Below are 26,075 nucleotides of genomic sequence, written 5' to 3'. Positions count from 1 at the left end.
ACAACAAATTGGCAGAGTCAGTTGGTCTGGTGGGAGGGGACCAAACAGCAAGGTCATTGATTCCATTGGGTTTGGGAAGGATGGGGAAGGAAATCGGCCATGCCCTTTCAAAGGGAACATGCTGGCATTTGCCTGAAGTGATTTAGGGAAATCACAGAAAACCTAACTCAGGATGGCTGGATGAAGGTTTGAACCGTTGTCCTCCTGAATGCGAGTCCAGTGTGCTAACTACTGCGCCACCTTGCTCAGTAAGTGGCAGAGTCCAAAGCAGTCCTAAAAAGCAGTGAAGCTGATGTAATGCTTGAAATACTGTGCACACACTTGAAAGCCATATGCATTAGCATGTATTGTCATCTGCGAGAGTGTACCTTGAAAGAGGAATACTGTGAACTTCTGATAAAGACTGCCACAGGCAAATTCTTATTTAAATCCTGTCATGTTACACTCACATTCAGTTATCATGTTATTACTGCATTCATACATTTGCTTTATCTTATTATGTTCAGTGTATGTTATGGTGGTTGGTGTACACGCCGCAGTGTAATAAGTTGTACTAACATTCATGGTTGTATTATGTGTCCATGTTACAAGAATGCTAGATACAGAAAGCTGACTAAAACCCAAAATTGACAACATCAAGATTTTTGGGTTAAATCTAAGTGCCTATCAAAAATAGGCCAATGGGAAATGGAGGTAATATTTTCATTGCATTAGACAAGAAATTCAAATCCACTAAGATAGAATGAGAAAGTGCTTGCAAGATTGTTTGGGTGTGACTCAGTACTGAGAGTGGACATAAACTTGTAAATGGATACTTCTGGTGACCACCAGACTCACTGCCAGATTTAACTGCTAACATTAGTGAAAACCTCATTTCCGTAGTACGTATGTTCCCCACTCATACTGTCATCATTGGAGGAAACTTTCATTATCCAACAATTGATTGGGAAAATTACAGTTTCGGAAGGTGTGAGTGCGACAACATCCCGTGAATCCCTACAGAATAGCAAAGTTAGGCAGTTGATGCCAGGATGGGAGGAAGATTTAGGGCTAATAAGAATGCATGCTTAACACACAAATGGTTTATTCAGAGAAGGTTACATGGGCTGTGGGGAGGCATAACACATGTCAAGATTTAGGATTGATTGAGGCCAGGAATAGAGAGTGTGAGCAGCCTTCAAATCTCACTTTTGGCAAACCTCAAATGATTTTTCTGGTGCTGCTGATTGGTTGTTTGTGCAGCATCACACTATCAGTGCTGGCACTGCAGCATCAACACTTTGGTACTGCTTGTGAGCCCCTGCTCCCCTGCCCTGTCTGGATAGTAGAATCTGAAGGCATCAAGACTAGTGCAAGCTTGTTATCAATAGTAATTATACATTTGCATTCCTTGCCCTTGAAAATGGTCCAAGTGGCATGATGATTTTGCCGTGATTACTGGCTTGCGCCTAATGGGAGAAGGATACAAGAAAAAATAAATTATTGATTGTGTTACATTCAAGTGCAATACAACATTTTTAAGGCAATTAAAAAACAATAGCATTTATGAAACTGGCTGTCCAAAAAGCAGTGGCTGTGGCTTGGCAACATGACAGAGCCTGCTGGACTGGGCAGGTGGTAGTGGATAAACGAAGATGAGATCAAACTCATACAGCTTGTATGAGTTCAATAATTGAGGAGTTACTACATTGACATCCTACAGGGAGGACTATAGAATACTAAGGGTTCAAACTTGCACCTGATCCACTTTTGTGAGCTTTTAGTTATTTAGTTGAAAGAGATACATCATAAATTTTCATTACTAACACTAATTCCTACATTCTTCTTTGAAAATTGAATGAAAACATGTTAAGAATAAGAATGACAAAATCTTAGTTCAATAAATCATATACCTTTCCTGGCATGGTGGGAAAATGACATGAACTAATACTATTTAATCCATCATAACACTGCCATGACTGCGAGTAGCCAGATATCTGTGCATATGTCAGATCCCAGGAGAGAATGGAGGAAGATGTAAGGCAGAAGGGGGCTACCTGTGGAAGAGAACATGACACCAAGTATTAGTTGATTAAACACTCCTGACTGACGGTGGACAGGACACAGACAAGAACAAATCAAAAGCAACCTATCAAACAACAAGATTCAAGTGAGTCCCTCACCACAACTAAAGCCAAAGGCCAAGAGCAAAGAGAGTTACAATCTGAATTGTGACCAGAGAGAAACATGAAGTGCTAAGTGAGATTGCTTCCAAATAGTCCATATTACAGTGATGGTAGTAATTGACAATATCAGACATAAATACAGTGCTAACTGGCTATTTACTGGGTAGCCATATTTACATTGGCTGCAAAGAACATTATTGGGCAATGTATTCACGTATTGAGATGGGTGGCAAGCTTGCAGTGCAAGTGCAGCACTGTAGTGGTATTATGCCCTCTAATGGACATCTAGGTCCATTTCCTTCCATGGAGCCAGATATCAGATCCCTTCCGCCAAAAGGCTTCATGTATGGGTGGAAATGTCCTAAATGGTGCAGTGTGGGTGGAATGGAGGGACAAGTGAAGAGACCTGGTCGCATCAACTGCTGACTGTGGGAAGGAAGAGTGGTGGCATCCATCTGGACATCACTGGTGATGAGCATGCCATTGGTTCCCCCAAACCATGTGGATGCAGAAAGGATCACTGGTTCAGCATCGGGAGTTGTAGGCAACTGCCAGGGATGTTGGCTATGGTTCCACATTGTCACCAGAAGAGGGTGCGGGATGTGGTGGCCAATGTAGTGTCTGCACTTGAGGCCATAGCTGGTCATTGTGGCAGTGTTTGAGTCCCTTCTGTGTTTGGATCAACATAATTTGCCACCCATGGGTCACCACCACTGTTGCTGGCAACCACACCTCAGTAAACCTGTAGGAGCAGGCCCACACACGCATGGCAGGTTCATAACAATGGCAGTGACAGGAGCAGGACTCTGAATAGGGTGGCAGCAGAAGATGAAGCAGGATCTGTGGTTGCCATCAATGGAGTACCTCAGTGGGGCTACAATTGTGAATTGGCATTGTTTGATAAGTGCTAAAAAACAGGATGTAGGCTGATGTAGTGGCAGAGAATTCAGCTGGTTTCTTCATCTGCTGTTTAAAAGTCTGAAGATGTTCAATTTCATCATTTGAGGAAGGATGGAGTGGAGGGCTGCAAATATATGTCATGCCATTGCTCTCACAGAAATCCTTGTAGGCAGGTGCTGTGAATTGCATCCCATTGTTGGAGACCAATGTTTGAGGCAACTGTTGGATAGCAAAGACCTGGGCCAAAGTGATGGGGTGACATTAGTAATGATGGATGCTTTAAACACAACATATGGGTACTTCGAGTAAGCACCTACAATGAGTTACCACATTGATACCAAAAATGGGGCCATAGAACAGATGGATATGGTCCCAGGGGAGATGGCGAGTAGGCCAGAGTCTGAAAGGTTTGATGGTGCTGCCTGGTACCATGCACATATCATTCAGCCACAGACCATTCTTTTGATTTTGCTGTTGATCGCCAGTCAGTACACATGATGGCAAGCTAATGCCTTCATGTGGGACATTCTCCTGTGTCCTTGGTCCTGCAAGCTCAATACCCATAGGCACAATTCTGCCGAGATGACCACCCAACATGCATCAGTCTCAGTGTCCAAAAGAAGACATCATCAACAACTAAAAACTAAGTAAATTTCCAGAAACTGAACTTGTTCACCAACAGGTGGGCGAGGTAAGTTGGCCAGTCATGAGTCACATACGTCACATAGCGGAGAACCTGCTGCAAGGTGGGATCCTAGCACATGGCGGAGTCACCTTAATAACTATATATATTCCCAATATGTTGTTGGATTTGAAATGAATTTCTCCAAAGCACACTAATAAAACAAATAGGAACTAGATTGATCTGTTTCACATGTCTAAGAATAGGCTAACACAGCAAAAGTGATCAGTTTTATATGTATGGCTTAAATGATAAAAGGGAGAGAGGCTTCCTACTATAGGTATGATAATAGCCAGAATATCCTTCTCTAGTGACTCATACTCACAAGAAATCAATCTTGAAACAACATATGGAATGTATAGAAATGGGCTCTTCAACAACCAGTTGTTGTAGGAAAGCATAGAGATTCAGATATAAAAGTCCCAAGTTAGACCAATGTTAATATGAATATAAAACTCGAAGATATTCCTACATGCCTGTGATGGAGTCTGCAGAGAAATAGATAATATAAAGCTAACTTAAATTTTTCGTACTGTATATGTAGCTTTAAGCATACCCTACTCTCAGATAAGTGTGCCAGCGATGTGGCGTAAGGGAAATCAAAAGTCATTCAGCACAGTTTGTTTCTTAACAGGCAGAAACATATGTTAGGGAATAAAATCTTCTTCTTCTTCTTCTACTTCCTTGTGCTTTCAAGGGTCAGGGAAACCTTGCTGCTGTGTGAGGCTACTAATATTTCTCTGACTTACGTAATTATTGACTGAATGGAAAATTTAAAATGCTGTCATAATCTACTCATTAAGAGATGTAATCTTGCATTGAAAGCTTAACACAATTACTTCACATACTTTATTTTGAGGCAGTGTAACTGATGGTGCTCAAATACCCAGCTTATGTTCATCCAGTATCTGAAAATGAGAGCCCTTAGCAACTTCTAACAAATTTTACACAGAATTTCAAACCTTTACAAAAATTTTCTTGCTGACAGTCCCCACTAAATGATGAACGAAAAAAAAAACTTCTTACACTATTTTGGCTGTTCATGCAGTCAGACTTCAGCATCAGGCACGACATTTTAATTTATTACTCCATTACTACCATTTCTATTTGCAACACAGTTTGCAGACAGCATCCACATGTACCACTGAGTGTACCTGCAGAAAAATATCATTGTACAACCCATAATTCAGGATATACTGTACTATAAACAGTAGTTATCAGAAGAAAGAAAACTGGCATTCTGCAGATTGGAGTGTGGAACGTTAGATCCCTTAATTGGGGAGGTAGGTTAGAAAATTTAAAAATGGAAATGGATAAGTTAAAGTTAGTTATAGTGGGAATTAGTGAAGTTCGATGGCAGGAGGAACAAGTCTTCTGGTCAGGTGAATACAGAGTTATAAGTACAAAATCATATAAGGAGTAATGGAGGAGTAGCCTTAATAATGAATAAATAGATAGGAACACAGGTAAGTTACTACAAACAGCATAATGAATGCATTTTTGTAGCGAAGGTAGACATGAAGCCCATGCCTACCACAGTAGTACAAGTTTATGTGCCACTTTGTTCCGCTGATGACAGAGAGTTTGAAGAAATGTACGACAATCTAAAAGAAATTATTCAGGTACTGAAGGGAGATGAAAATTTAATAGTCATGGGGGACTATAATTCGATAGTAGGAAAAGGAAGAGAAGGAAGAGTGGGGGGTGAATATGGAATGGGGGTAAGGAATGAATGAGGAAGCCACCTGGTAGAATTTTGCACAGAGCATAACTTAATCATAGCTAACACTTGATATAAGAATCATGAAAGAAGGTTGTATATGTGGAAGAGGCCTGAAGACACTGGAAGGCTTCAGACAGATTGTATAATGGTAAGACAGAGATTTAGGAACCAGGTTTTAAATTGTAAGACATTTCCCGGGGCAGATGTGGACTCTGACCACAATCTGTTGGTCATGTGCTGTATATTAAAACTGAAGAAACTGCAAAAAGTTGTGAATTTAAGGAGATCAGACCTGGATGAAGTGAAGGAACCAGAGGTTGTAGAGCGTTTCAAAGAGAGCATTAGGGAACAATTGACAAATTCGGGAGAAAGGAATACAGTAGAAGAAGAAAGGGTAGTTTTGAGAGATGAAATAGTGAAGGCAGTAGGGGATCAAGTAGGTAAAAGATGAGGGCTAGTAGAAATCTGTGGGTAACAGAAGAGATATTGAATTTAATTCATGAAAGGAGAAAATATAAAAATGCAGTAAATGAAACAGAGGAGGAACCAGGGAGAACCCAAGATAATACACATAGCACCTCTAACCACTAAATTTGAAGTGCTGTCTTCCACTGAAACTGAAACTGAGCCATTCGAACTCAGTTCACCTGTTGGGAATCATACTGCATCCTGTTTCAAGGGTAGGCATTCAAAAATGAGTAGCGGTCCACTAATTTTTGGCACTTCAAACATATGATGAATAATGGGACCTCTCAAGGAAATAACAGCAAGGGACAGGTAGGAACATGAGGTGCACTCAGTGTGTATGCCTGCCTCATTCAGCATGTTGAAGGAGCTATTCTCGCAACCATTGAGGGTACAGTGTGCAACCAATTGCAGACTGTGATGTATGTTAGGACAAACGATGCCTGATGTTTGGCCTCTGAGGTCATACTTGGATCTTTCCTTTGACTGGCAGAGAAGATTAAGAAAACCTACATTCCACACAGAACTTCAATAAAGCTAATACTCTGTAACATTGTTCCCAGAACATATTGTGGCTCCCTGGTTCTGAGTCAAGTTGAAGGCTTGAACCAAAGACTGAAGGTTGTGCAACAAGCTAGGTTGTAACTTCCTAGACCTGCACCAGAGTGGTGAGAGCTTTAGGGTCCCCCTAAATCAGTCAGATATCCACTACACACCAGAGGCTGCTATACAGATAGCTGACTGTGTGCAGAGTACACAAAAGGTTTTAGATTGGGGAACTCCACATCCAGTCCAGATAAGGATAGCTCTCAGAGATCCGGAAGGATAAGTATAAGGGCAAAAAAAAAAAAAAAAAAAAAAAAAAAAAAAATCCCCCCACAGGTGAGAGTATTAAAATCATAGTGGTTTACTACTGAAGCATTTGCAACAAAATGACAATGTTGAAAGTCCTCCTAAAACATAACAATAGGCACAGAAAGCTGGTTAAAACTGAAAATTGACAGCAGTGAGATATTTGGGAAAAATATAAGAGAATATCAAAGGAATAGGCTGATGGGGAATGGATATAATGTATTTGTCACAGTACACAAGAAACTCAAATCCACTAAGACAAAAACTGAAGCTGCATGTGAGATTAACTGTCAGTGATGAGCATAAAATAATAATTTGGTCCCTCTATCAACCACCGGATTCACATCCTGGTATATCCAAGAACTTTAAATAAAATTGCATTCACTAGTGTGTAAGTTCTCCAATCATACTGTAATCATCAAAGAAGACTTTTATCATCCAACAATAATCAACTATGTCAATTACTGTTTTGTTCATGATGGGAATGACAAGATGTCCAGTGCCTTTTCTGGACCCTACCTGGAACAAATAGTTCAGAACCCCACTCATGATGGTAATATATTGGATCTAATGATGACAACAAATAGACCTGGGCACTTTGAGGATGTCCACACTGAAACTAGTATTTATGATCATGAGGAAATTGTGGCAACAATGATTACCAAAGTACAAATGGCAACTGAAACAAGTAGGAAGACTCATATGTTCTGTGAATTTGGTGAAGGAGCAATAGTGTCATATTTCAATAAGGACTTGAAACTTTTAGTTCAGGACAGGAGCAAATAGAGGAACCTTGGCCACATTTAAAGGAATGGTTAACCATACACTGGATGAGTATGTACATAAGTACGTAGTACTGTGATTCGTGATGGGATGCATCTTCTGTGGTGTACAGTCATTGTAAAGAAACTTCCAAAGGAATAAGGAATACTGCAGAACAGGCATAAAACAACACATAAGGCTATGATGCTGAATGAAATGCTTTCAAGAAGGAAATACATGGAACTTTCAGTGACTAGGTAGCAGAATATTGTTGCATGATTTTTTACAAAACCTGTAGAAATTCTGATTGGATGAAAAGGCTGTTAATGGTACCAAAGGGAGTGTCCAGACACTCGTGGATGAGGCAGGAACTGAAATTGAGGATGTTGTGTTCTGCCCACTTATCTAATATAAGATGCCTAAGAAAGCTGCTTTCTCAGATGGCTAGACAACAATTCAAGCAAATCATATTAATAAAGTTTATTAAAGTAATATAAATGACAATACTTAACACAAAGGTGTGTCGCGAGCAAATGGCAACATGCAAGTAATCAATGTTCTTCGGTATATACAACTCCAATGCAAGCAAAACAATACAGTTCATAAGTCACTCCTGTAGCATTCGGAGGATGGGTTGTCTTCAACTCAGGCCACAACCAGGTGGAGTGGCACTTATATTCTCTTCATGTAGAGGCCCTCCTGTCTCATTGTCATCCTAGAGATTGGTCTGCCAGCGTTACCTGACATCGTCTCACAGCTCTCTCTGCTCTTCCATTCTTGACCATTGTGTGGGCACTTGATGTTACACTGGAACAGTCCAGCATTCCAAAGCAAAGGACTGTCATTGTGTAGCGAGTGTGACAATGGCAGAGGAAGCAGGAGTGTAGATGCTGTGATGGACCGGAAGCCATGGCTGCAGAGGATGTCAGGCTTCTGGTCATACTCTGCCGTCCGGCCTTCACTCTGGTGGAAATGTCCCCCGGAAAATGACCATAAGGGTATGCATTCACCTCCTCAGGCCAATAAAAAGATGTCAAAGGCGTCAGCTGCTGCAGCATGGGCGAGTCCAGCTCCATCGGTAGGACAAGAGGAGGTGGACAAGGCGAAGGCTCCGTCTCCATGGGGTCATCCGGTGGTGTCGTGATGACACCCACTGGCAGCTGCTGAGGCTGCACTGTCCATGGGCTCCATGAATCTAGGGGAAGGGAGACAGAAGGATCTCCATGCACATGTCAGTGCTGAATGCATTGGGGAATGAAATGAGATCCATGCATGTGCCAAGTTGACAAACGATCTTGCCTCACACCCACCATCTGCTGCCACTAAAAACCCTGAAAAACAGAATATCACATGGTACAAAGTTATACTTGTGGCCTTTCTTTGGCGCTGGATGCTGAGGAGGGTGGAGCTGTGTCCGATGGCGGCGGCCCTGAAGCAGTTCCACCGGCGATTGATCCCTGGTGTGTGCAGAGCAAAGTTTGGCCATCTGCTGATTGTATGTTCTGACAAAATGTAGTGCTTTGCCATTAAGCTGTGGATGGAATGGTGCCATTCTTAGATATGGTATGCCATTGTGTTCACAGAATGTTTCAAATTCATTCAACGTGAACTGAGGGTCGTTGTTCAACACTATGACTTCAGGTAAACCTTCAAGGCAAAAAATAGAGGACAACACCTGAATTGTGCTACATGATGTTGTCCCGGTCATTGTCACAGCAAGAGAAAACTTGTTATATGAGTCATCCACAATCAGCCAATGTGTGATCCAAAAAGGTTCTGCAAAGTCTATCTGCACACATTTCCATGGTGATTGCAACTTAGGCCAAGCAAAGAATTTTTGTGGCAGAACAGATTGCTTTTCTGCATCTGCATTATACTGTGACATCATCTGTTCTATTTGGGTGTCCACACCCTGCCAATTACAGTGTCGACATGCTAACTGTTTTGTACGAACGATCCCCCATTGCCCTTGGTGAAGTAACTGCAACACTTCTTTTTGCAAAGCATTAGGGATGAACATACATGACTGTCCCTGGCATTTTGAACAAGAATCACGCCTTTCCGTTTAGTGAGGTTATGCTGACGTGCAAAGTATTGGCACACTACCAAATTCTTTATGCTATACAAGGAACAAGGCCAAGATGTGTGAATGTATTTTAGCAAAATGTTCAGACCTGAATCAGCTTCCGTGGCCTGTGCAATTTTTCTATGTTCAGTGGAAAAGATTGAAGCAGTTCAGAATCCTGAGCATTGATATGACAACAAGATGCAGCAGAAGCGTCAGAGTCTGTCAGGGCCAATCTGAAGATGTAAAAGTGTGTTTGCATTACCATGTTTAGTCATCAGATGATACTCAATGTTGTACTGGTATTGAGACAACAGCATAGCCCATCTTTGCAATTTTTGGGCAGTTCATACAGGGAACATCTTCATTGGATGAAACAAGGACTGCCATATAAATAGTGGTGGAATTTGGTAACACAATACACAATAGCCAATGCCTCTTTCTCTATTTGTGAATAGTTACACTGCACTTTGTACAACACTTTTGATGTCAAAGCAATAGGTCTGCTGTTATCACCAAATCTGTGTGAAAGCACTACACCAATTCTGGAAGAAGAAGCATCAATTTGTAACACAGCTGGTTTTAGCATCAAAGTACACCGAACTTCAATCACTAAGCAATGGATCTTTAAGTTTTCAAAAAGCTTCTTGGCACTCATCTGTCCAAACAAAGAGGACATTCTTGTGACGCAAGCAAAAAAATGGAGCTGCGATTTGTACAGCATCCAGTATGAACTGTATATAACAGTTCATTTTCACTAAAACTGACTGCAATTCTGTGACATTGTGAGGAACTGGCATGTCTTTTATGGCTAACAAGTGCGACTGAAGAGGATGTACACCTTGACTGTTTAAGACATAACCAAGATAGTGCAACCCAGGTTTAAAAAATCACACGTGTCCTGTCTACACTTTAGTCCTGCATCAAATAGCACACAAAACAAAGCAAGCAAATTTGCAATGTGATTTTCAGGTGTACAACCTGCTATGACAATATTGTCCAAAATAGTTTGAACAGTTTGGAACTTGAGCAGTCAGCTGTTTGAAATACCATTGGAAAATGGCAGGTGTAGAAGCACTGCCAAATGGCAAACACAAATATTTAAACAACAATATCGTCCAAATAGTTTGAACAGTTTGGAACTTGAGCAGTCAGCTGTTCCAAATACCATTTGAAAATGGCAGGTGTAAAAACACTGCAAAAAGGCAAACACAAATATTTAAACAAGCCCAAATGAGTATTCACTACACACACATTTTGAGATTCTTCATGGAGTGGTATTTGAAGATACACGACTCGCAAATCAATTTTTGAAAAATAGTGACCATTGCCTAATCTGTCCATCAGATGCCCTAGGTGTGGCAATGGGTAAGTATAAATCACAGTTTGTGGGTTGACCATTGACTTAAAGTCAACAGAGAGGTGAATGCAACCTGAAGGTTTGGGGAGCAAAACCAATGGACTTGCCCATTGACTCTTTCAATTCTTAAAGTTCAGCAGTGACTTTGTCACATTATGCAATGGGAACAGCTCTGACCTAGCAAAATTTTGGCTTATCATTGTCTTTCATGGTTATATGTGCAACAAAATTATTAGCCTTGCCTAAACCTCCAGAAAAGAATTCAGGGATATCTGTATTTGGCATTGAATGCAGTCACTGACAACACATTGTCTTGAATGTTAAAGTCAAACAAATCCAATGAATCAACACCAAATATGTTCTGACAATCACATGATTATAGCACTACAAAAGTCACTGTTTACGTATGCGAGTGATACATGGCAGGCAAAGTATATTTTCTGAGAACAGGAATGTATTGTCCACTACAAGCCATCAGGTGCCTGCTACTTTTAGACATGGATGGGGAGCCTAACAGTTCATAAGTATATTGAATAACAGAGGCACCCATATCTAAATGAAAGTTCACACATTTTTCACAAAGAAACAAATGAACAAAAAGATTGTTGGACTGGTGTAGCACTGAATAAACTGCTTGCTTGCTAGTTTTGCTAATGCCTGTTGCAGGCTTTGAATACACTGCATTAACTACATGGGCCATGTGACTAGATTTTTGTGAGTGGGCAGAATTTTTGTTTGTTCCATTGCAAACATATGGATTGTACATATCCTTTTCTTGCCACAAACGTAACACTATACTTGTTGGGAGGGGCAGTCTTGGCATTTTTGCCATGAATAACACCAAGGGCACTTAATTTTGTTCACCTGTGTAACCACCTTTTTAGTGATCTGCTTACGTGGCATTGACATCAGTTACATTGTACACAGTCGCATCACACAACATAACATTTGAATATAAAGCACAACGAGCATGGTTGAATTTGCATTTCCTCGTCATACACTGCAAATCTAGGACCCATTCGCAATAAGTTTGCTCTGACCATTTCTTGCAATTAAAGAATTGGTACCTAGCTGCTACCACATTCACTTGTTGGTCATAATAATTAGTTAGCGAATCCCCAACTTGATCATATGAAAGTTCACTCGGAGTTGCACTAGGAAAGAGTTTTTGTACAAGGCAAGACACTGTGCATCCTACTGTGGACAACAAATAAGGCAATTTCACATTACATGGTACATTGTGAGCAATTACGTGGGCTTCAAACTGTTGCAACTACTCAAGCCATTCCTCTTCTTGTTCATGAAACTGGTGAAAACACGGTATAGCACTCGGAACTACGGTAGATGCTTGGTCTGTTGGGCACGCATTGTTGGCCAGTAGCTGCTGCACCATGTTTAGCAGTGTAGATATTTGCTGGGTCCGGAACATCTGCACTAGCTGCATTGCATCTAACACTTACAACTGAAGCATCAGAGCAGGGGGTGGGATAGGTGGGGTGGGCATGGTGGAAGAGACAAATGCAATAAACAGACAAGGTAAGCAAGAAAATTTCTGCAACACCCGCCTGAAAACATTGATTATCAAAAACAAATTAAGAGACTGTTAAAGACCGAGCGAGGGGGCGCAGTGGTTAGACACTGGCCTCGCATTCGGGAGGATGACGGTTCAATCCCGCATCCGGCCATCCTGATTTAGGTTTTCCGTGATTTCCCTAAATCGCTCCAGGCAAATGCCAGGATGGTTCCTTTCAAAGGGCATGGCCGACGTCCTTCCCCATCCTTCCCTAATCCGATGAGACCGATGACCTAGCTGTCTGGTCTCCTTCCACAAAACAACCAACTAAGACTGTTAAAGCAAGGACAATAGAGATTTAAGGTGCCAGCAAAACAATATCCCTTGAGAAGTCACAACAGGGAGGCAGTGTTAGCTGTTGGCTAATGGTTCATGGTACACCTTGTCACCAGTGTTTTGTTCTGCCCACCTGTCCAATATAAGGAGTCTAGGATAGCTGCTTTCGTGGATCACTAGACAAAATTTCAAGCAAATCGTATTAATAAAGTTTATTACAGTAATATAAATGACAATACTTAACTTTGCATATTCACAAAGATGTGTCACAAGCAAATGGTGACATGCAAATAATCAATGTTCTTTGGTATGTACAATTCCCATCCATGCAAAACAATACAGTTCATAAGACATTGCTGTAGCATTTGAAGGACTGCTTATCTTCAACTCAGACCACAGCCAAGTGGAACAGCACTTATATTCTCCTCATGTAGAGGCTACTCCTCTGTCGTCATCCTAGAGAAGGGTCTGCCAGCGTACTATCGGCTGACATCATCTCACAGCCCTCTCTGCCCTTCCATTCTTGATCCTTGTGCTGACACTTGATGTTATGCTGGAACATAAGATATCAAAGTAAACACATAATTGTTCCTTTACAAGTAAAATCCAGGTGTATTGCCCAAGTTTAAATCTCATACCACTGCAAAGATGAGTGAAATGGCTATTAGTGTCAGTAGAATTGGAGAACATCTACATGATACTCTGCAGTTCACAACTAAGTGCTGTGCAGAGGGTTCACTGAACTACTTTCGAGCTATTTCCCTGTTCTTCCACTCTTGAACAGTGTGTGGGAAAAACAAACACTTAAATATTTCCATGCAAACTCTGATTTCTCTTATTTTATTATGATGATCATTTCTCACTATGTAAGTGGGTGCCAACAAAATATTTTCACATTCAGAGTAGGAAGTTGATGATTGAAATTTCATGAGATTTTGCCACACTGAAAGACACAGTTGTTTTAATGATTACGACCCCAATTTGCATGTCATATATGTTGCACTATCTCCCCTGTTTCACAATAATAAAAATTAGCTGCCCTTCTTTGAACTTTTTTGATGTTTTCCATCAATCTTATCTAATGCAGATCCCACACTGCACAGCAACACTCCAGAAGTGGACAGGCAAGTGTTATGTAGGCAGTCTCTTTAGTAGACTAGTTGCATTTTCTAAGAATTCTCACTAATGAATATAATCTTTGGTTCACTTTCCCCACAACATTATCTATCTGATCATGCCAATTTCAGTTATTTGTAATTGTGATCCCTAAGTACTTAGTTGAATTGACAGCCTTTACATTTGTATGACTTATCTTGCAACCAAAATTTAGTGGATTCCTTTTAGTACTCATGTGAATGACTTCACACTTTTCTTTATTTTAAGTCAATTGCTACTTTTTGCACTATACCAGTATCTTGTCTAAATCATTTTGCAAGTGTTTGTGATTATCAGATGACTTTGAAATCTAAAAATATGGAATTAATTTGTGATTCCCTGTTGATAGCACTCATTACTTTGTGAAAATAAAAAAAGTAGTTGTGTTTCGCAAGCACAATATTTTCTGAATCCATATTGGCTCTTTTTCAATAAATTGTTTTCTTTGAGGTAATTCATAATGTTCAAACACAGTATATGTTCCAAATGTGTGCTGCAAATTGACTTTAGTGTTATGGGTCTGTAGTTCAGCAAATTACTCCGATTTCCTTTCTTGAGTGTTGGTGTGAACTGTGCAATTTTCCAGTCTTTAGGTACAGATCTTTTAACTAGCAAGTGGTTATACATTGTTGTTAAGTATTGAGTTAATATATCAACATTATGTGAAAGAAACCTAACTGGTATACAGTCTGGACCAGAGGCCATGCTTTTATTAAGTGATCTAAGCTACTTCGCTACACTGAGGCTCACTGTCTAAGTTACTCATATTGGCGAAATCAAACAATAGAAAATCCAGGATGGAATATAACAATCATCCTCCCACCACCACCTACTTCAGTCTGATCACAAACATCACCTATCCCATCAATGACAGGGCTACCTGTGAAACCAGTCATGTGATCTACAAGCTAAGTTGCAACCACTGTGCTTCATTCTACAAGGGCATGACAACAAATAAGCTGTCTGTCCCCATGAATGGCAACCAACAAACTGTGGCCAAGAAACAAGTAGATCACTGGTTACCGAGCACGCTGCCAAGCATGACATCCTTCATTTCAATGACTGCTTCACAACCTGTGCCATATGGATCCTTCCCACCAATGCCAGCTTTTCTGAGTTGCGCAGGTCGGACTTTCCCTGTTACCCTCCTGGCCTCAACCTTTGTCAGTCATTGTCCTTACCCACTCAGCCTCCCTGTTCCCATTCCAGCACTATACAGCCCTCATTTCACCATCACACCCACCCTTTGTACTGCTCTCCTTGTACATATATTGTTAAGCATGTATAGAAATGAGAGCAGGTCACAATCCAGAAACCATATCTCTTAAAGGGGAGAGAAGCATTGCCCCATAGCTTTGCCTGGTGTACCAAATTGCTCCTGCATCAATTTAGCAGAAAGACATCAAGAGGAGGGAACCACACATTAGCTTAATAAGTAGGTGTCATGATATAAGAGGGCATATTCAGTTGCAAGATACTGTGATCTATCACACAACCAGACTGTGCCATAACCATGTAAGCCGAATATGCATAAGCTGGAGTCCAGTATTGCATATAAATACATACAAGTTATGTTCAATTGGGACCAAGGACTAAAGAAAACAATGTAATTTAAAAGAAAAATGTTTAATAAAATGTTCAACAATTAGAAAAATTATATTACAGTACAGTATTATGCATTGCAACAATACAAACCAAAATTCTTGTGGTGTAGAAAGCTTCATAAAATCTGTCAATGTCATCTGATGAGTCAATGTTTTTTTTTTCTTCTTGTGCAAAGTGTCCTCAGTGCATGGTAATAAATCTTCTACTCCCTGTTTCGTAGCAGAAATGTGCATTTTGTTGGAGTGTCCGTTTTAGGAAATTTGTAACCATTTTCAGCTTCCATCAAGACTACAGCCTTCATTTGATCTTCTGATTGAACAGCATCTAAAGAATCAGGTTACTCAATGTTCTGCTGTATTTTTGTAAGCTCATCAATTGTCAACTCCTGATTGTGTGAAGCCAGAAGTTATTGATCATCATCCACCTCTAAACTTAATTGTCTGACTAGATCAACCACTTCTTCAGTCACATTGTCAATTTGATCAGCATCTGCTGCTGATTCCCATGGGTTTCAGTGGTGAAAAACAATATGGACACAGTTTTCTCCAGATGCCACTTTAAGTTTTTTGTGAAATTTCATTCCAAGATTGTACTGTAATTCCCACAGCATCTAAAACATTGATTTGCTTCCATAGGTCTTTAACAGAGAGCTTGTTGTTTTGCCTCATAGCTTCATGTAGCTGCACAAATGATTGTCTCAGGTAATAAGGTTTAAACATTTTAATGACTCCCTGGCCCATTGGTTGAAACAAGCTGGGTGTATTTGATGGCAAAAATACAACTTAAACACATGGGTTGAAATTAATTATAGTAACAGTAGGATGACCTTTTGCATTGTCAATTAATAGCATTACTTTAAATGGGATGTATTTTAATTGGCAATAATACTTTAGTATTTGACTTGCAAATCATGAACAACTCAGCTTTAGATGTGCTTCTTCAAGCTTTTGGGTTTTTTGAGTGATAAACTCAGAGAGGGTTTAATTCACAATAACTATTTGCATTTGTGCCAACCATCACTGTTAGTCTATTTATGACAGCTTTAAAATCTGGAAAGGATCTTCTCCCAGAATAAATCAGTTTCATCTTTGTTGAATATGGATTAGCTGCTATAGCCACTTCTTTTATCATTGTCTTGATTATCTCTGGATAGAGCAATGTAGTTTCATTATCAGCACTTGCTGCCCCTCCACTTTCTGTGATGCTACAGCAATTACAACTACTTTTGTACCTGCGAAACCAGCTGTTACTAGCTGTCACCATTTCATCTTTGTCCTCTTCTCCACTTTCTTCTTTCACTCTCTTAAAAGTCAGCTTAGCTTCAAGCACACTGTGTTATGATCAACAGGAAAATATTTTCACTCTCACTTGATTATCACACCATAATTTTAACATGTTTCCATCTAAGTGATAATACCAACCTGTATATATGACACATGAATTCAAAAATTGAGCATTCTCCACAGATTTGAGATTTTTTCTTTACATTTTATAATTGTTCTGACTGTTGATTTGAGTAGATCAAACTTCTTCACCAATTTACAAATTTTTGTTTTTGTATTGAAGTCTTTGATAGTATTAAGTTTATATTCCAAAGATAATGATTTTCTTGTTTGATGGAAATGAATCAGTTCTGCTTCATTTGGATGGCATAGTGAGAGTCTTATCAGTCAAGCCAGCTCCATGATTAAATGATTCTTCACAAAATATGCCCAAACCTGTCATAAGCTGAAGAGTGTGGAAAGTTCACAGAATAGAGGTGCATGGCACTCAGACTGATGAATTGCATAGCTCCATGTTTGTGTAGAGTGGGTTAACGTAAGTTGGGATATTACTTTACACTGATGATGGAGAAGATGCCAGGCAGCATCTCTGAGAGTGGAACTTGTGACACAACACAGCACCAACAGGGCTTTGTAGGAACTGACCAGACAGGGAAACCAGGGCAAATGAAGTCATAGATTCCAGGTGATTATGTCTTGCAGTCACAACCTGTTGTAACTTACTGGCCAGGAATGCTGCCATTTGAAAATGGTTCAAATGGCTCTGAGCACTATGGGACTCAACTGCTGTGGTCATTAGTCCCCTAGAACTTAGAACTACTTAAACCTAACTAACCTAAGGACATCACACACATCCATGCCCGAGGCAGGATTCGAACCTGCAACTGTAGCAGTCGCACGGTTCCCGACTGCGTGCCTGTTATTTGAAACTAGCCCAGCTCATATGTAGGTCACCCAATTTAGATTCTCAGTCTCAGTAGTGTTCAGTTGTGCCCAATACGCCCAATTGATCAGTTAACTTTAAATGCTAGTGACAAGGTGAAGTCCACTTGCAGTTGCAAGATGAAAAAGCCATCCATCACCATCACACTTTCTGCCTGGTGCCTTTGCATTGTCAGGCCATCTGGGTAGCTACCATCTGCCAACAGCCACATTCCCATTGAGCCACGAGTTCAATTCTAGGCCACCTAGCTGCCCAGCCACCACCATCCTGTGTGGATATATGTCATTGCTGTTCATCCTCCATTACCATCAGCCATGCTGGAGGCCATATTTTAATGTGGCATGCTCCAGTGTTTTTTTTGGCCAAGTTAGAAAAGCAGTGCAACCAGTAGTCGTCATGACCTTGCCTCAGCAGTCTGCTGCTGTGCTGATCACAGTACAATATCACCAGCCACCATTGTGCTGTGTGCTGTCCTCCGGCCATGTAAGAGCTGATGTTGGCATGCTTCAGTGGCCATGGCCACATATACCATGGGGGCCAACAACTGCCTCTCCAGCTTTGATTCCACTACTGTAACTTTTATGAATAAAAGACTTTATCAACCAGGAAGGTTTATCTGACAGTCCACCTGTAACTCTACCAGGCACAGGCTTGGCAGAGCTGAGCAACATATAGCTGCCGAGTGAGATGGCTATATAAAGTGAGTGAGATATATGCCAGAAGCAAGATTGGGACAGCTGAGCCACAGTCAGCTGCGCAACTACTTCCAGGAAACCCCAGGTCATTAAGCACATTACTTGGCTGAATGCTGGTCATATGGTGAGGTTATGCGTATATATAACACTAAATTATATATCCTCCATAAGAAACACAAAAAATTGCAATAGAATGAGGATTATAATAAAGTTATCAGTAACAATGCTCTAAAAATAATTTGGAAATGATATTAAAGTTTATGTATAGATGTTATTTATGATAAGAAATATTCATGATTACACCCTTTCCAGGAAAAAAATGATGTCAGGAATAAAGGGAAATGAAGGCAGCTGTAGAAAGAGCCAATATGACATACTGTTACACCAAAAGAGGAATTAGTTATAATCATAAACAATGCACTACAATTGTTGTGCGCAAAAACAGAAAGTCAGCCACAACTACACACTGAAAGATTAACCTCTGCATAAATGGTTTATATGATTTTCTTTTATTTATGCATATTATTAAGAAATTCTAGTACTGTTGTGAGTGTGTCATTTGACTAAAGCAGTTGTGCAGGGCATATAGAAGTAAGTTGTGAGCTAGACTAGGTTCCTGCATTTCCGATTCCTGATTGTCTAAAAGACATAATATCAGCTACATAGAACATTAGCTACCACCTGCTGCTTTGTTCACATGGACTGAATGCCTGCATAGATTCTTTTTTGTTTTGTGTTTCTTTCAGTGAATTTTTATGTCGTTCACAAATTGCAACACCTTCTAAACTTTTCAAGCTGATTAGGGCCATATAAGCAGGATCTTTTCCAAATGTACTTCTGGCCAAAAAGTGATTCTGGTAGCCAGAGTCTAAGATCTTTATTAATGATGCATTTTGCTTTCTTATGGAGATATTCCGCAGAAACTTTCCCCCTGTAACACATACTTTTTTATATCTAACCATGAAATGAAGTACCAGTTTTCACAAATTGAGCTTTAATATTTTTTTAATGTGTTGAATTTTCACCCCCATTGCACCCCCTTAGGGGTTGAATTTCCAAAAATAGTGAAACGTATTTTTTCATTTCTAACCGAGAAGCCAAATACCAATTTTCATAGATTTACAAATGCTTTCACAATGAAATATTTTCACCTCCTATTTCATCCCTTAAAGGTTGGTTTTCCAAAAACAGTGACATGAATATTCGTTATTTTTTAACAAAGAAGCTAATTACAAATTTTCATAGCATTAGTTTAAAAAATGCTCATAATGAAATATTTCCATAAAATCTTTCATCCCGTATTCTGCACCCTTAGGGATGGAATATCAAAAAAATCCCTTCTTAAACAATGCCCACAGTATAAGGCCAATACCCTCTGCAAATTTCAAGTTTCTATCCTTAGCGGTTTGGGCTGGGCGATGATGACTTAGTGAGTGAGTGGGCCAATACCCTCTGCAAATTTCAAGTTTCTATCCTTAGCGGTTTGGGCTGGGCGATGATGACTTAGTGAGTGAGTGAGTGAGTGATTCAGGACACGGTCTTTTATATGTAGAGATTAATGTGTGTAACATTGGAAAGCAGATGTAATGTAAAATTATATCTTATTTGTTGAATGTGAAGTATGTTAAATAATTGTAAAAATTTCAACTAGTGACATAGAAGTAAAGATTTAACTTTACTCAAGTAGTGGCTGCATGACCAAGTTGAAGAGGAAGACAGCAAGTCTAAAGGTCCTTTGTGAGTGTTCTTGGTTGGGGTAGAAACTGTGCAGCTAAGAGCCACTGGTGAGCTTGTAATAACATGGTAGGCAATTTGAACTTTGTTCATTTTAGGTGAAAACAGTTTGCAATTCTCGATATGCATTTTATTCATTGTGAGTTAGCACGAACAACTGCACTGATCTTTATTTGAGACTCTGCCACTCATCACACTGTGCGAATTGATTAAATGTAGAGAATTAACCAAAATTAGCAAGTCTGATTATGGTACCATGCCACTGCATAAGTAAAACATTATCTGTGTAGGAAATAATTGTTTATTGCACTGCTATGCTAAAATCATGTTTAATTATTTCAAGTATTATTTATTGTATGACCACCAATTGAGGAAAAGTGTTTGTTTACTGTGATAAAACTAAAGTGGAGTCAAAACCTATATTAAGAGGATGCATCATTATCCCCAGAGACATAACTACTGGTTGCTCTAATCAGGGAGTAATCAGCAGTAGCACTTAACATTGCCTGCATTTCATCCTGACATACAAGCAGCTCAATTCACCTACAACTGTAGGAGTTACACTACTAAATCCTACAACTCAAATGTAATGAGTCATGTAGAACAGAATGACCTCCTCCATGCCAACAAGCATGGACTGTGAAAAAATCAGGCATGTGAAGCCCAAATTGTGCTTTCCTCGCATGACATCCTTAAAGCCATCACATCACGTAGATAGTGTTTTTTGACTTCCAAAAGGCATCTGATTTAGTACCACATACACACATGCACAGTTATTATTGAAAGTATGACCATATGGATTATCAATATACATATGTGACTGCATTGCGGATTTGTTGCACTGTGGTAAACAGCTTGTTATCTTGAAAGGATAGTGATCAACAGATGTAGAAATAACATCTGGTGTGCTCCAGGGAAGTGTGTTGGGACACTTATTGGTCACATAGTATGTTAATGATCTTTCAATCAGTATTAACAGTAACCTCAGATTTTTCACAGATGATGCAGTTATCCATAATGAAGTACTGTCTGAAAAAAGCTGCACAAATATTTAGTCAGATGTTGACAAGATTTCAAAGTGGTGCAAAGATTGGTAGCTTACTTTAAATGTTCAGAAGTATAAAATTGTGTGCACCACAATACTAAAAAAAAACATAGTATTCTATGACTACAACATCAATGAGTCACAATTGGAATTGGTCAGCTCAACATTTTGTGAGGGTATGAATGGGAATGATCATGTAGCCTCAGTTGTAGGTAAAGCAGGTAGCAGTCTGTGATTCAATGGTAGAATACCAGGAAAAGCAATCAGTCTGCAAAGTAGATTACATACAAAATACCCATGTGACCATCCTAGAATATCACACAAGTGTGTGGGACTCATGCCAGATAGAATTAATAGGGGGTAATTAACAGATACAAAGAATGACTGTACAGGTCTTTTTGACCCTTGAAGAAGTGTCACAAAGCTTCTGAAAGAACTGAACTGGCAAATGCTTGAAGATAGATGCAAACTATCTCTTGAAAGTCCGCTTAGAAAGTTTCTAGAACTAACTTCAAGTGATGAATCTAGGAATATATTACATGTATTGCTCTCATATGGATTGCAAAAACGAGATTAGACTAATTGCAGTGTGCACAGGGCATTCAAGCTATCATTCTCTCCATGTTCCATATGTGAATCGAAAGAGAGAATGATACAATGAAACAATGGTACAATGGAATGTACCTTCTGCAATACACTTCACAGTGGCTTGCAGGGCACAGATTGCATTCTATGATGTGTCACAAAAACTTTGACGACTGTTTATGTAGTTATGTCCACTTGAGGAACCATAATAAAGAAATGAAAAAGTGATCAGTAATTGGTAAAACATGTTTATTAATTTGTGCTGAAATAGGGAATCTTTCAACTGTATCTAAGGCAGCCAAGTTAATAGGTTTATTGGTTTCTGAAAGTGTTTGGAGAGGAATTTTTGGTTTTACATATTGTGTCCTTGGTCCACATAGAAAACAAGTCTGTACACAACTTTTGAGGTCACATTTATGCATAGGCTACCAGTACTGTGAGGCTACTTGTGCATTTGCTGCCTTCTTCCCTCTCATGTAAGTGCTGCTAGATTCTTTCTCTAAGGAATTTAAGAATAACCAATGAATTGCCTTGGGATGTTTCGCGATAAAGGATTTTGTCAGTGACCATAAAGTTGGGTTGGAATTACTGCATCGCCACAATTTAAACTCCTAATAATAGCTAATTTTTTCTGTTCCTTTCCCTAACCTGGCATAGCTACCTATGTGATTTATATATGGCATACACATAAATATTTCAAAATAAGATCTAGACTGAATTTAACTTAGATTTATTATTCAGGTTATTATTTTTAATGTACTGATTCTTGTAGTGTGTGTAATTTTTACTAGAGCTTTGCTAATCAAAAGTTAGTCCTATTGAAAATAATACTACAGCATGTCATGAGAAATTTCTACTAATCTAATCCACATATTTAGAAAAGTTGACATACTCCATTAAAAAGACTGGCATTCCAACATTTCAGTAACATATTCCAAATTTCACAAAGTTAACTAACTTATGAGTTAAGTAACAGTGATATTCCAGACCATCATAGTTTTTCACTGCAAATTTTTCCTCTTTACTTATTAGCTTCTGAACTTTGACTTTATATCATCATACCTTTGTTGCCATAATTTTTATGAGTGAGGTGACATTCTTCACTAAATGATTGAGCCACTAATTTAGAATTTGCATAATTTATTATAATTAAAATATTTTGAAAATGACAACCATATTTGTAAATGCATTGAAGATGGTTCTATATAGTATTCTAATTTCTCAACCTATAGCATATTTCATAAACCACATAACTCCCTTAGTATACAGTCCATATGGATGATCAAACTTTTAAGTTAGCTAGTTTTCAAATGATTATGTAGTTCCTGTAATAAGAGTTTGTTGATGTGGCCAGCCTTTCAATAGTTTGATGTCACTCAAAACAGTCAGTCCTGGTTGAATAAGTAAATGAGCAGCACCTATGTTGAGTCCGTTGTCCATTAGCAACCACACAACATGTATGTGAGTCCCATTTTTGAAAGTCAGTTTGAGTCTGCAAGAGTCATTCACAGTTCTAATATCCGTGTGTTACCCTCTCAAGAGTGAAGCCTGCAGTTATTTATCAAACACACAACATCTCTGTGTGATTTTTTTTGTAAAAATTATGGGCTTGAATATCTACCATTGAACACTTGGATTTGTACAGTGATTCTTCCATTGATTCTTTCATTGATATTATTTTATGTGCATTGTTCTTTTCATTATGCTGCCACTATGTCAATCTGTGACTGTGTTCACTATTATTATCCCACTTCACTGAAACCATATAACTGAATTTATGTTTGGAGGTAGTAGTGTGAGGTCTCTACCGTGTACAAAACATGTGAATGTAAAACTGTACCTGATCATTACATGATTTACAGTACTAATACACGTGGAAAGAGAAATTTAAATATAACAGTTGTAGAGTGTACTTCATTTGCATGATGTCAGAAAATGACTGGTTAATATATCCACTAAATGAGTTTCTGAGAATGTAACAATTGTCTGATTTGAAAGGTTCTATAAATACAAATTCAGTGAACCAGTAGATACACCTATGTCAGCTTAAAACTGAATCAGGATATTCATTGTTATGGATGGTCCGGTGATAAGTTTCAGCAGAGGGCTTTGACCTTCTGGATCAGTCACTAAGCTACTTAGTTGATGAGTTCTGTAGTAGACTTGTGCCTCCCTATATCACATACCTGTGACTGATCAAACCCAGGGTACCATGTGAAGTTGACCACACAATTCTTCAGTCTCTTCCTAATCCATCACCAGTAACAGCACTAGAGGATCATGTGAGCAGCATACAGCTCTTGTGCTGACCAATGCTAGTCACTGAAACTACTTGTCCCTCAAAAAACTCCACAACTGTCTTCAAAGTGTTGTCTGCAGGATCACATGCAAAATATATTAAAGGAGCAGTGCGTGGTAGCAAAATGTAGGGTTTGTTTCCTGTGCAGTATGTATGTTCGTGTGAGGCTGAAATAAGTATGATGTTCTATGTAACATCATTCAGCCACCAGAAACAGAAATCGATAGCTGTCCTAAGGTATGAGAGATGTTAATAGATAAAGAAGAGCTTCAGTCAGTGATGCTGATTTTGAATTTGCTTAGCTTCCAAAGCACAGACTTTGGAACAATAATTGTCACTGTTTGTATGTGTGTGAGAAGCTTGTCTCTCCATACTTGCTTGTGCATGTTTACATGATGCTTGTACACACAAACCAGAATTTTCACTGGATGCATGTACACACAAACCAAAATATGCAATCATCAACAAAATATCTAGGAAAAAGTACCATATGCCTTGGTCATAATCATTCACTGGAGCAAATTTATAGCTTATTGCAGATAAAGAGGCCTTGAATGAGAAATGTAAATCACTATTGCATGAACTAAAAGTAGCTGAATCAAGATACACATCAAATCTAAAAGCTGCAGAGGAAAGACACTGCATTGATATTAAAAAAGTACGTGAAATGCATGCAGCTGCAGAAAAAGTACGACGTGAAAAATGGATTGAGATTAAAACTAAGAAAATAAAGGTATTTCACACATATTTACTTTATTTTTTTTGATTCTGTAATCAAGCTACTTACATTTGTAAATTACTCTAAATGCAATCCTATTAAAAGCTGCTGTCATTTGTCTACTGTTGTATTGTAAATTTATTTCATGTATTTGTTTTATTGAGCACCTACCCATAATGCTTTCTTGGCATTGGCAGAAGAATTAATATTTCATTTTTTGTAGATTTAATTTTCTGTATTAATAAATGGAAAAATATTAAATTATCTTGTAGCAACAAATACTTGTGAAATCTAAACATATATAATATGCTTTCTTCTCTGAATATATGAAACTGAATGGATGTATAATTACAGGTAACATTAATTTTTTTTGTTAATGATGCTGTAATGTACTGGGATTTTGCATATAAAACACAACTCTATTGAATGGTACTGCATGATACGTAACTATAACTTTTAGTTTTGCTGTCATAATCTATACCACCAATTTCAACCTTGAACAACATTAAATCTACTGCACTGCTGTGTCACTCACAGACCTTATAAAACTTAGTACATCCATGAAGGCAAGCAGAAATGGTCCTTCCTAGGTCACTGTCTATTTATTTACATATAGACGTTCTGTTTACTTCATACTCATACCTTGAATTAGCATTACACTCCAGATACCCTGATGCATTTTCTGTTAGCATCTTTTTGTCAAAACACATATGCATTTAGTTTTATTGAAAAACTAAAGTTTGAGAATGTAACTGTTACAACAAACACTTTCTTGTGTGTGTTGCACAGTACTTATTCCAGAAGATAATACAGAAAATGCTTGGTAATGAAAGACTGTTTCTTATGTCAAAGATACACATATTTTTGGCGTATTCCCTGTTTAAGACAATTAAAAATTTTTCCTACAGAATATATTCCCTGTCTGAATTGCAGTTCTGGAAAGCTTCAACAAGCATAACCTTTAATTGAACTCAAAAAGTTTTTTTTGCTGCAGTTCTTTGGACATGGGAACAGGATGAAGACAGAGGATGACAGATCTTGTGAATAGGGTGAATATTTCAAAAGATATAAAGATATCTCTGTTTTCAGTGAGTGAAGTGGAGCAGTAGTACAAACCTGAACTCATATTTGTGGAAGACAGCTACATGCATAACAGGGGCTGTGTGGTATAGACTGGGCAGTTTTTTAGG

At 38.9% G+C, this 26,075-nt stretch overlaps 1 protein-coding gene across 2 annotated transcripts in view; it reads left to right on the top strand.

The window, feature by feature from the left end:
• The window catches only part of LOC126345439 (centrosomal protein of 131 kDa), a 122,571-nt gene that overhangs the window by 52,635 nt on the left and 43,861 nt on the right, over positions 1-26,075 (top strand). For both annotated transcript variants that reach the window (XM_050002103.1, XM_050002102.1), the window contains one exon: positions 24,697-24,900. In XM_050002103.1, coding sequence (XP_049858060.1) covers positions 24,697-24,900 — 204 coding nt within the window. The remainder of the gene's footprint in view (positions 1-24,696; positions 24,901-26,075) is intronic.

This window comes from Schistocerca gregaria, chromosome 1 (genome assembly GCF_023897955.1).
Source record: "Schistocerca gregaria isolate iqSchGreg1 chromosome 1, iqSchGreg1.2, whole genome shotgun sequence".
Lineage (NCBI taxonomy): Eukaryota > Metazoa > Arthropoda > Insecta > Orthoptera > Acrididae > Schistocerca > Schistocerca gregaria.
The sequence above is the reverse complement of the archived record's forward strand: the minus strand, read 5'-3'. Positions and strand labels throughout refer to the sequence as shown.